The sequence below is a fragment of the Phodopus roborovskii genome, unplaced genomic scaffold (genome assembly GCF_943737965.1).
Source record: "Phodopus roborovskii unplaced genomic scaffold, PHOROB, whole genome shotgun sequence".
Taxonomy (NCBI): Eukaryota; Metazoa; Chordata; class Mammalia; order Rodentia; family Cricetidae; genus Phodopus; species Phodopus roborovskii.
In genome coordinates this window covers 15,652,467-15,665,439 of record NW_026126459.1, presented here as the reverse complement: position 1 = coordinate 15,665,439, position 12,973 = coordinate 15,652,467, and the positions used below count along the sequence as shown (strand labels likewise).

At 39.2% G+C, this 12,973-nt stretch overlaps 1 protein-coding gene across 1 annotated transcript in view; it reads right to left on the bottom strand.

The window, feature by feature from the left end:
* Positions 1-12,973, bottom strand: part of Muc19 (mucin 19, oligomeric) — a 206,712-nt gene that overhangs the window by 74,843 nt on the left and 118,896 nt on the right. Inside the window, exons 94-104 of the mRNA XM_051189114.1 lie at positions 12,844-12,909; positions 12,141-12,227; positions 11,854-11,925; positions 9,134-9,220; positions 8,665-8,751; positions 8,361-8,441; positions 6,422-6,511; positions 6,107-6,187; positions 5,348-5,419; positions 2,606-2,677; positions 597-677 (exon numbers count right to left, since the gene is read on the bottom strand). Coding sequence (XP_051045071.1) covers positions 597-677; positions 2,606-2,677; positions 5,348-5,419; positions 6,107-6,187; positions 6,422-6,511; positions 8,361-8,441; positions 8,665-8,751; positions 9,134-9,220; positions 11,854-11,925; positions 12,141-12,227; positions 12,844-12,909 — 876 coding nt within the window. The remainder of the gene's footprint in view (positions 1-596; positions 678-2,605; positions 2,678-5,347; positions 5,420-6,106; positions 6,188-6,421; positions 6,512-8,360; positions 8,442-8,664; positions 8,752-9,133; positions 9,221-11,853; positions 11,926-12,140; positions 12,228-12,843; positions 12,910-12,973) is intronic.

The following is a 12,973-nucleotide window of genomic DNA, read 5'->3' as shown; positions in this document are numbered from 1 at the left end:
TTGTTGCTTCATTCTTTGTAAACTTCATATGATGTGGAGGAACCCTTGCTAGGTTTATTTGATTCCCCATGGAAATATGACTGTTTACCTCCTTGATATTCATCTAATTTAATTTAGTAGTAAGATGCCCTATTCAAACAACTAATTCCTTAAAAATATCTTCTGGCTTGATCTTCAATATAAGAAAACATATTTAATAACCTGCATAAAGAAGACATTCAGAATTGTTCAAAGAGATGTTAACTTAGATTCAGGATAGTAAACTTTATCTCTAATAACTCAGTGTCCTTCATGTCCATGGAAGGATTCAGGGTCAGCATTGCCCCAAAGTACACATAAGTAACCCACTTACTGAGTAAGATGAGAGAAACACCAGCTAATGCTGTGCTCTCTGATGCTTGTTTCTCTAAATATACAAGGAATTCCTGCATTCCTTTATGAATAAAAGGAGATATAACCAGTCCCTCATTTGATATCTGAGCATTCATAACCACATAATATACACGTGATTCCTAAATTCTCATATACATTAATGGAGATAGACTCAGCCCTCCCATGGACACCTGACATCTCACAGCCTCTTCCATTTTACTTACTTGCTTTGCTGCTGGCAGAGGCTGGGGACAGACTGGAGGCTTGAGAGATGGTAGTGTGGCCTGAGGATGTCACTGTGTTCCCTAGAACAGGAAATCAAGCATGTTGGAGATTCATATGATTCTAAGCACCCTTATACATATGAATGGACCCAAGAAGACACAGTCTCTCACCACATCCAGTGCCATGAAGTTTACTCACACATGCAAGTCAAAATTTCAGACCCTCCCCTGAGGCAGCATGAGAAGGGATGAGCTGCTGAGACATCTGCCAAGGCTAAAGAGACTTACTTGAACCTGGGGCTCCAGTACTTGCAGGTAGAGTGGTGCTGCTCCCTGCCCCTCCTGAGGTGGTTCCAGAAGACATACTGTGTGTGACTGCTGTTTGTTGTAGTTTTACAAGACAAGGAAGAAAATTGAAAGTGATATTTTATTAAGACCAACATTTAAAAATTCTTTTTTCCTTTTATGAAAATTATCTACCCTTATGAACTTTAATGACACCTTCTTTTAAAGAATAACAATTAATCTGACTTCTCAGAAGAAAGCAAATAATTTGGCTGTTGAGATTTTTATGAATCCAGAAAGCCCAGATAGAGAAATGGACTTGAACAATAAAGCATAGGAAGACACATTCTGGTTTTGCTTGCTCTGCCATGAATTTCACTCACACATTCAGGCGCTATTTCTAGAACATCCCCTGAGGCAGAATGGGTATGGATGAGCTGCTTAGACATCTCCAAAGCAAAGAGTTATCACCTGAACCTGGGGCTGCAGTTCTTGAAGGGAGAGGGGTGCTGCTCCCTGCCTGCCCTGAGGTAGTAACAGTAAATGTACCAGGTGTGCCTGTTTTTCATCATGGTTAAAACAGATGATAAACAAGACTGATTGGTAGGGTTTTGTTTTTGTTTTTCTTAAGAATAAGAATTGAAATGATCTTCCTTTTCTTCTAACCAAATGAAAGTGTCTATTCTTATGAAGTTCAATGACATTTCTTTCTAAAGGGCAATCCATTAATTTGACAACCAACTGATTTGGTAGAATATTCATTAATTACAAAATTCATTAATGATGGAAGTAAGTCAGTTTTCTCATGGAGGAATGTTGAGCGTTTTAGAAGTGATTTAAGACCCTGTGGGAATCTTTGCCCACCTCATTTTTCTCCATCTTTCCTTTAGGCTCCCACATATCAAGACTGTTAATTTCATTAAAAAGCATGAAGATACATAATATGCGGCATTGCCCTATATTTTAGCAACTATGGAATGCCTAAAATGATACTTGACCCAAAACAAATACTTGGCAACATACATTCAATCTTTTGGATACTTGATGTGGAATTGTTTATCATTTGGAACACGCTTGTGGGCATATCTCTGAGGATATTAACAGAGAGGGAAAAGCCAATATATAGGTACAGGACAACCAATGAGTTTCAAGCCTAGACTGTCTGTGCGAAAGAGCAAAAGCATGAGAGGACCAGTATTCATCACTCTGCTTCCTCTGTGTGGACACAGTGGGAACTGCTTCCTTATAGTCCCACAGTTCCCTCTCCACCACTCCCACTTCTATGGTTTCCCTGTCATGAGAAATTTACCTCTAATTGTGAGAAAAATGAAAACCCTTCTGACTTGATTTTCTTTGGTCATGTTTGGTTCACAGAAAGAAAAGTTACTATAGTGCATGACATCTGTAGCAATGGCTAACTCACCCAAAGAGTATAACTGCCTTATCTGCTGCCAAGTGACCCTTGCTGAACTCACCCAGTACCTGATTCTGAAGATGTGCTTTCCCTGGAAGCTCCAGTGAGGGCTGCATGTGCACCTCCACTTGTTCCGGAGGCATAAGATTATTGTATTTACAGCTGCCCAAATCATTTCCAAGTTACATCTATGCCGTTAAATTCTACAGTGTGGTCCTTGGTCACTTTTCCTTGCACTCATGATCACAAACAGTTCTGGACAATACTAGGTTTAGACCTCTCCACAATCCTCATAGAGATCTTGTCTTACCTGCTGGACTTCCAGTGGTGACTCCTGTGCCTGGGACTGAGGTTACGGCCTCCTTGACTGCTTCTGTTGTTTCTGTAAAGCAAGGGACTCACATGCTAGAAAAATGTATTTGTCTTAGAAATAACAACATTTCAAAAACAATCTACCCAGGGAAATACTATCCAGCCCAGTTGTTGGATATGTTCCCAAGACATTCTTAAGGCACCCCATTAACTTACAGTAGCCCAAGGACAAAAACTCAAACTCTTGAAGAAACCATCCTGAATGAGGTAACCCAGTCACAAAAAGAGGAACACAGTATGTACTCACTCATATATGGATTTTAGACCTAGATCAAAGGATCACCAGCCTATAATTCACACCACCAGAGGAACTAGGATACAAGGTGTATTCTAAGAGATTCATATAAAGTCCCTCACAGAACTGGGAAGGGACAAGTTCCCCAGAGCTCAGGGGAAGTGGGGGGGGGGAGGCAGCGAATGGAGAGAGAAGTAGGAGAAAACGAGGAGAAGAAAGGAAAACATGTGCAACCAGGAAGATTGAGCCTGGTTAGGAATAGAAGACAGGAGAGAGAGAGAGAGAGAGAGAGAGAGAGAGAGAGAGAGAGAGAGAGACATAAAAGAGGGAGCCAATATTGGTTTGAAGAGAAAATTGAACACAAAGAAAGGTCTAGAGGACTACAAGACTGCTGCCAACTAACAATTTGAGCTTCCATGGAAAGGCTACCATAAATGCCCTTCTCGGAGAGTGAGATCAACAACTAACTTATCCATGGAGCCCTCAACTAATACCTGTTGGAAACAGGATCAAACACCCATACATAAACACTGAGTCAAAGTAGAACCCAGATGCAGATGGAGAAGACAAGACCAGGCGGCAGAAACACATAGAGACAGCTTACCTGAACAAGGAGGAGCTAATGGGCCACCAGACTGATAGCTGGGAAGCCAGCATGGGACTGACTCAGGCCCCCCTGAATATGGGTCTCAGCCAGAAGGACTGAGCAGTCTAAGGGACCTCAGACAGTGGAGCCAGGATGTATCCCTGGTGCACAAAAGGACTTTGCAAACACATCCCCCATGGAGGGATAACTGCCTTAATCTAGAGACAGGAGAGAAAGTCCCTACTTCACATGACCTGTCAGATCTACATGACCCCAACTGGATGGCATTCCCCTACATATGGAATTGGGGTGGGGGATGGATGGGGAGGGTGTTTAGAGTGCATGTGAGAGGGCAGAGAAGGTAAAAGGGAGGGAAGGAGGGAGGGAGAGGGAACTGGGATCGACATGTAAAATAATAAATTAAATTAAAAAAATGCTTTGACTCCAAAATTTAAGTTCAAGAACAATTTACTGGGGAAAAGGATTTCTATTTTTGTTTCCACAGAAAATGAAAAGATGTGGATTCCTTCCAGACTAATGTGGTTTGATCAAGCCAGACCACCTGAAACAGAGTACCAGGTGATCTTACATTCAAAACAGCTGGACAAAGCAGCCTTACAGACTACAGCCAGGATTTCTGAATCTTCTTAGAATCCCCCATGACAGCGCCCCTTAACAGCAGGAAGTAGTTTGGAAAGAACAACACCCAAATTCCCAAATATTGTCTATAAATGTTTGTTTTCATTTAAATTGACTTGGTTATATAAAATAAATAAATAATAATAATAAAAAACTCAAACTCTGCAACCCAAGGGTCTAACAACTCATTTGATCTCAATGACCTCTGACAAAACTGTAATTGGGAAATTTTGCAAAGTGTGTTAGATAAACACTTTCTGAAACACCACAGCTTTCTCTATCCCCTAAGACAAACCCGGTGTCAAGAAGATCCTTTAAAGAGTGGTATCTCTGAAGACGGACCTAGGGTAGAGTTTTTATCTCTGCCTCTTCTCTGATGTCTGTCTGTTCTTTTATTTGAGAGATGGAACAACAAGCCAGTGGCATATAATGGGAATGATCGAGTATAGTGTTTTTCTGTTCAATCATTTATAACCTTTAAACCTAGTTTCATGTTATCAAAAAAAGCCTTGGCTTGCTGCCTTGGGGAGAAGGAATCTTCTTGCAATGGAATTGTCATCCCTTTTTCTTTAGTTCTCGTGTCCATCTAAATTTTGTACTTTGATTTAAAACAAATGCAATAATGAGACATCAACCCTCCTTGTCAAATATCATGACTTCCTCACATTAGCCTAGACTTGTCTGAAGGCTGGGTCACTTCATGGCTTGGGGCTCCAGATATTTCTCTGCTGTGGTGTAGTAGCCCCTTTCAAAATGAACAACTGACAATCAGGATGTTTGATGAAGGAGTATAAATCAGGATGCCAATCTTTCAATTGTCTTCCTCATGTTCCTGCATTCTCCTCTGTTTTCCACTTTTCACCAAGCCATCACAAAATCAGCCATGGCCCAGACTTTCCCTGAGAGCACTGTTGGATATGGATTAAGGAGTGATAACTGACTTGTCTCGTAGTAAGACAGGAGTTGTGTGTCATAGCTCAGCATCTCCATTAGAGCCCACAGGATAGCTTTACTGAAATGCATCTCTCAAGGCACCCATTTTCATTTTTTTTTCTTCAAACATCCTTCTGTATCTTCAATTGGGTCAACAATGAGGTCTCCCTATATGTTTATTAGGACATTTGTCACAACTGCAGTTCTTCAAACTGAAGAAGGTATTGACAAATCACTCTCCATATTAGCAACAGCCTCAACCTCCCCAGGACACAGCCTCAACTCACCTGCATTTACTTCAGGTGAGGTGAGCTCACTGCTTGGGGATCTAGTTGTTCCAGCTGTTGAGCCAGTTGTTGCTTTACAAGAAGCACAATATCATGGTTATGAAGCAGCAGTAGACCGCGCTACTCTCTGATGTCTAGTGTCTTCATTTACATAGAGTTACTATTGCTGGTTCAATCTTTGTAAATTTCATATGATATGGAGGAATTCTGCCTGTGTTTACATGTTCTGCATGAAAATATGATTGTCTACCTAATTAATATTCTTCTTTTTGAATCTAGTATTTAGATACTTACTGAAACTAGCTGGGTCTTTAAAATATATATCTGCCTGGATGCTTTATATAAGAAAACACAGTTAATAATGATAATAAGGGCAAAATTCAGAATTTTCCTATTTAATGCTAACTTAGACTCCAGATACTGAGCCTAAACCCTCATAACTCAGTCATTAAGCTCCAAGGAAGGAACCAGGGCCATCATTGCCTCCAAAATACATAACAGCAACCTAACTGCAGGATTAGATAAGAGAAACACCAACTAATGGAACCATCTTTCCAATGCTAGCTATTTTCTCTAAATATACAAGGGATATTTATATTTCCTTATGATTAAATGGTAATATACACAGCCCCTCATTTGTCACTTGAGGATTATAGCCATGTCATATAGTCATCATTCCTATAATCTCATAAATGATGAAGATAGACTCAGCCATCCCATTGACACCTGATACCTCATAGCCTACTCCATTATAATCACCTGGTTTGCTGCTGGCAGAGGCTGGGGACAGACTAGAGGCTTGAGAGATGGTAGTGTGGCCTGAGAATGTCACTGTGCTCCCTAGGAAAGAAACCACACATATTAGAAACTCAAATGATTCCACAAACTCTTCTATATATGAATAGACATGATAAGACACATTCTTGTATCATACCCAGTGCTATGAAATTTAATAAACTACTTTCCATGTCATGAATTTTACTCACACATACAAGTCAAAATTTCAGACCTTCACCTGAGGTAGCATGGGAATGGATGAGCTGCTGAGACATTTGACATTCTAAAGAAACTTACCTGAACTTGGGGCTCCAGTACTTGCAGGTAGGGGGGTGCTGCTCCCTGCTACTTCCGAGGTGGTTCCCGAAAATTCACTGGGTGTGCCTGCTGTTTATTGTGGTGAAACAAAAATGATTAAGAAAATTGAAAGGGAGATTTTATTAAGACAAAGAATTTCAAAATTATTGTTTCCTCTTACAAAATAAAAAATATCTATCCTTATGAACTTTAATGACAACTTCCTTCTCAGGGGAAAACAATTAATTTGACAACATACTAGTTGCTCAGGGGAAAAACAATTAATTTGGATGTTCAGACATATATGAATCCAGAAACCACAGGTATATGACTAGACTTGAATAATAAAACAAGGGAAGACACATTCTTGCATCGCTTGCTATGCCATGAATTTCACACACATTCAGATCATATTTCTAGAGCATATCATGAGGAAGCTTGGGAATTGGTGAGCTGATAAGACATCTCCCAGGTAAAGAGTACTGAACCTGGAGCTGCAGTACTTGCAGGAAGAGAGGTGCTCCTCCCTGCCCCTCCCGGGGAAGTTGCAGTAGATACACCAGATGTGACTTTTTCATCATGGTTAAAAATGTTGAGAAAGATTGAAAGGGAGTTTTGTTAGGAATAAGAATTAAAATAATGTTTCTTTTACGTGAACTACATTTAAGTGTCCATTCATAAAGTTCAGCAACAATAATAATGGAGATAAGTCAAATTCCTCATTTTTAGAATTTTAGAAGTAACTTAGAACGTATGGGGATCTTTGCACACTAACTGTTCTCCACTATGCTTTTAGGCTCCCACATCTCAAGACTCTTAATTTTAGTAAAAAGCCTGAGATGCATGAGATTATGGCATCCACCTAATTTGAGAAACTATGAAGTGCCTAAAATAATATTAGAACCCAAACAAATACTTGACAATGTATATACAATCTTCTACAAACTGAGTGTGGGACAGTTTATTGTTTGGAACACAACTCTGGGCATATTAAGAAAAAAAGGAAAGTCAGAAGGGATTTATTTTGCTCACAATTGGAGATAAATTCAAAATGACAGGGAAATCATAGAAGTGGGAGTGTGGAGAGGGAACTGTGGATCTATGAGGAAGCTATTCACACTGTATTCATTAGTGGTCCTCTCATGCTTCTGCCCTTTCCTTTTCACAGTCAGTCTAGCAAGGAAACTCAATGGTATCCGGTACCTATTCATTGACCTTTCACTCTGTTAATATCCTCACTGTTATGCCCAGAACTGTGTTCCATCTGATGGTCCAGGCATTCATTTAAAGATGCTCAATGTCATGATTATGAAGCTGTCATAGCCCACAATGCTCTCGAATGTGAAATTTCTCTCTATATTTTATTGTATTGTTACTTCATACTTTGTAAATTTCATATGATATGGGGAACCCTTACTGGGTTTAATTGATTCCCCATGGAAATATGATTGTCTACCTCCTTCATATTCATCTATTTGAATTTAGTACCAATATGCTTATTCAAACAAACTAGGTTTTTAAAATATATTTCTGCCTTGGTCCTCCATATAAGGAAACACATTTAATAACCCACATAAGAAGACATTCAGATTTTTTCCTAGGAGATGTTAACTTAGATTCAGAATATTAAGCTTTCACCCTAATGGCCCTTAAATTCATAGAAAGAATCAGGGTCAGCATTGCCCAAAATACACATTAGCAAACTAATTACAGAATAAGAGTAACATCAGCTTATGCTGTCCTCTCTGATGTTTCTTTTTTTAAATATACAAGGAATCACTGCATTCCTTTATGAACAAAAAAAAAAAAAAAGATATAACCTTCCCATCATTTCGTATCTGATGACCCACAGCCTTGTAATATCCTTGTAATCCCCATATTCCCACATATATATTCCCATTGACACCTGACACCTCATAGACTCCTCCATTTTACTTACGTGGTTTGCTGGTGGTAGAAGCTGGGGACAGACTAGAGGCTTGAGAGATGGTACTGTGATTCGAGGATGTCACTGTGCTCCCTAGGACAGGAAATCATGCACATTGGAGACTCATATGAATCTACACACACACACACAAACACACATGCATATAAATGTATTGTATGACCTTCAGTGCCACGAAGTTTACCTCACCAATTCCATTGCCATGAATCTTACTTACACATACAAGTCAAATGTTCAGACCCTCCCCTGAGGCAGCATGGGAATGGATGAGACATCTGCCAAGGCTAAAGAGACTTACCTGAACCTGGGGCTCCAGTACTTGAAGGTTGAGGGGTGCTGCTCCCTGCTACTCCAGACGTTGTTCCAGAAGATGCTCCTGTTGTGCCTAATCACGGTTAAAAAGATGAATGAGAAAATTCAAAGGGAGATATTCTTAAGAATAAGGATTAAGATTCATTTTTTCTCTTATGAAATTAAAGTATCTATTCTTGTGAAATTTAATAACAAATACTTTCTCAAGGGGAAACAATGAATTTAACAACCCACTGATCTCTAATAGGAAATAAAATAATTTTGGTGTTGAGGCTTATATTAATAGACACACCAGATATATGAATGGACATTAAAGATAAAATGGTAAGACACATTCTGGCATCTCCTGCTCTGCCATGAATCTCACTCATTCAGCTAATGTTTCTATACAATCATCTGAGGCAGTGTGGGTATGAATGAATTGCTGAGGCACCTCCAAACCAAAGATAGCTTACCTGAACCCAGGGCTGCAGTACTTGCAGGAAGAGGGGTGCTGTTCCCTGCCTCTCCCGAGGGGGTTGCAGTAGATCTACCAGGTGTGCCTGTTTTTTATCATGGTTAAAGAATATAATACACAAGATTGTAAGGGATATTTTTTTGTTATTTTTTATATTTGAAACAAGCTTGTTTTACATGTCAATCCCAGTTCCTCTGCCCTTTCTTCCTCCCCTGTTCCCCCACCAACCCCCATCCCATCCCTTTTCTGCTTCCTTGGGGAGTCATCAAAATCTGTCATATCATTTGGAGCAGGGCCTACGTCCTCCCTCATGTGTCTAGAGGAAAGGGAGTATTTTCTTTTTTTAAGAATTGAAATGGCTCTTTCTTTCCTCTAACCACATGAAAGTGCCCAGTCTTATGAAGTTCAACACCAATAACTGTGGAAATGAGTCAAATTCCTAATGGAGAAATGTTGGCAATTTTAGAATTGGCATAGGACCCTGTGGGGATCCTTGCTAACCTGACTGCTCTATACCATTCTTTGGGGCTCCCCCTTCTCAAGAGTAAACAGCATGAAGATACATGAGATCATGGCATTGCCCTAATTTTTGAAATTACATAATGCCTAGAATAACATTATACCCCAAACAAATACTTGACAATATAGATACAATCTTCTGGAAACTTGGTGTGGGACTGTACATTGATTGGACCATAATTCTGGATTACTTGGAGGATATTATTAGAGAGGGAAAGTTAGCTGGGGGTTATTTTGCTCACAGTTGGAGGTAAATTCTTCATGGCAGGGAAACTATACAGTTGGGAGTAGTACAGATGGAATTGTGGATTCATGAGGAAGCTGTTCACACAGTGATCACACTGAGGAAGCAACGTAATTATTGCGGGTTCTCTCATGCTCTACCATTTCCCTTTCATAATTCAGTCTATCAGGGAACTCATTGTTTGTCCCATACCTATACATTGGTGTTTCACCGTGTTAATAGCCTAATAGTCATAACATAATTGTATACCATGAGATGGTTCAGTCATTCCACTTAAAGAATGTCAGTGTCATGATTATGTAGCAGCCAGAGTCCACACTGCTCTCTGATATCCAGTTTCTTAATTTATATATAAATTTTCCTATTGTTGCTTCAATCTTGGGAAATTTCATATAATATGGAGGAATCCTTACTGGGTTTATTTGATTCTGCATAGAAGTATGATTGTCTACCTCCTACATAGTCATCTATTTTAATTTAGTACTAAAATGCTTATTTTCAAACTAGGTCTTTAAAATATATTCCCTCAATATAAGAAAACACATTTAATAACCCACATAAAAAGGACATTCACAATTTTTCTAGGAGATGTTAACTTAGATTCAGAATAGTAAGCTTTTGCCCTAATGACTAAGTGCCCTTAAGATCCAAAAAGGAATCAGGATCAGCAATGCCCCAAAGTATACATTAGCAACCTAATTGCGGGATAAGAAAAGAGAAATATCAACTAATGTAGTATTATCTGATGCTTCTTCCTCTAAATATACAATGATTCCTACATTCCTTTATGAATAAAACATGATATAACTAGCCCCTCATTTGATATCTGAGAACTCATAACTGTGTAATATACATATCATTGTTACATGTCCATATAAATAGAGATAGATTCATTCCTCCCTGCTGTACCAGAGCTTAATCTAGATGATGCCCCAGGTGAGCCTTAAGGTAATCAATTGAAATAATATTAGACTGAGATTCTTTGTATTTAGTTAGTTTCATGAAAGGACTATTAAGCCCTGTTACCCTTTTCCTTGAAAATGGCATGTTCACACATAAATATAACTGCAGTGGAGGACTCCAGATCTTGGTAAAATACAGTATTATTAGGAATTTATTATGTTAATGCCTTTCCTATACAACATAGCAATCATTTTGATTTCTCAAATGTCAATGTTGAGTGATCATGTATATCCTCATGTCTATAACACTATTGACACAGATTCCAGGACTCTTTCTGTGTTTATATCTTATATGCTGGGAATAAAGCTGTGTGCCAAGCCTTTGTTTTTCTGGAATTTTCATATTATATAGGTGTCTCTGCCACTAGATCTTCTCAGCTGATTCTTTACTATGGGCATTAGATTTGTTGAGATGAAGCAAGAACAGTCTGTGATGGCATCTATGCAAAGGGGTATTTCACACATTTCATACTTTTTCCTAAATATAAGGCTGTGTCATTTCTGTCATCATTGGTACATGCTTTGATTAAACTTGCTAATACGCCATCTCTCTATGATATAGTGCATAAAAAATTGCCTATTTCTAAAAATGCCCCAAAACTTTAGCAAACAGGTCAGCAGTTTGAACTTCCAGTAGCAACACGATAAACATGAAAGCAACTTTGAAAAGGCTAAAATATAACAAATCAATGATATTGAAGGAGGAACCATCTATGTTTCATCCTGTGTTACAAAAACTACAGTTGTGATCATCATTTACCTGAAACAAGGAAACAAGCAGGCCCAGGATTCTTTGCATTTTTCTCTACTTAGAGAACACCTGATCCATTCCGCCTCCACTTAAAGACCAGCTGTTCATCAGCAGGTGAGCTTTTTCACCCCATTCTCTTATAGTTATTTTTATTATTCAGTATGCTAGAGTACTGAGACATGATGAAAATAACCAGAAGATTTTGACACCTGAAGACTCAGTGAATTCTCCCATTTGCTTACCTAGTTCTGTGCTTCCAGAGGTGGATGGCTTGGCTGTAGCCACTGAACCAGCAGTGGTGGTCCTTGCAGAATCTAAAAACAAGCAAACAAAAATTTGGTGGCATCCAACATGTGCTTTACCTTACTCTTAGCTCTAAATAGTTGGGAGTTTACAGAAAAAGGGATATCCACTTTATTTTCTTTAATCCTCATGCTGTACCAGTTAGTATATAATTTAATAATTCAGTACTTTCTATAACATTTCACATATAGAACTTTCTGAGTCCCCAGCACCTCTGTGGACTCACCAGAACCTGGGGCTCCAGTGCCTGCTGTCCCAGGGCTGCTGCTCACAGCTGCTGCAGAGGTTGTTGCAGAGGATGCTTTGGCTGTGCCTGCCATGGAAACACACGGGAAATTCAACTTGTGGATTCGTCTTGAAATAAGTTCGTCTTCACATGTATAAGGGCTATTAATGTAGCATCAGGTACAAAGAATCATAGCGATGATTATGCTCATGATCATTAGAATGAAGAATGACTTTTCAAGAAAAGAATGATATCTGGTAGCCCTGGTATTCTACTAAATTTGCAATGTATGTGTCAGAAATAATATACTTCTACACACACAATTCAAGTTTCAACTCTCAATGCCTTTGACTTATCCTTCTACAACAGTCTTCACAAAGGAAGCTTGGCACAATACAACACTTTACTTCTGCACTAATTAATTACTCCTGTCCTTGTACCTCTGTACAAGTTTATTCTTCTCTTTTTAGGTTGAAGTTGAGTGAGAGTACATACTTATACATTACTTCCTTTGCTGAACTGAAATCTGACCTGCTTTTAAGATGAACAACAGTGATTTTGGGTACATTGCTGCTCTCTTGGACACTCGGCACCCCATGAACAATGGTCGTATTCGACAGCAAACTGCCTGTGATGAATCTCAAGCACTACTTAAGATGACAACTCTACTGCTGGGCGTCCCTCTGCTGAGATCTCACAGTACCTGATTCTGCAGATGTGCTCGTTCCAGGAGCTGCAGCGGTGGCTGCATCTGTTCCTGCTCTTGCTCCTATGGGAAGGAGAAATGCAAGTTAATGTGCAGACATGGCTACACTAATATTTAAACACATTTC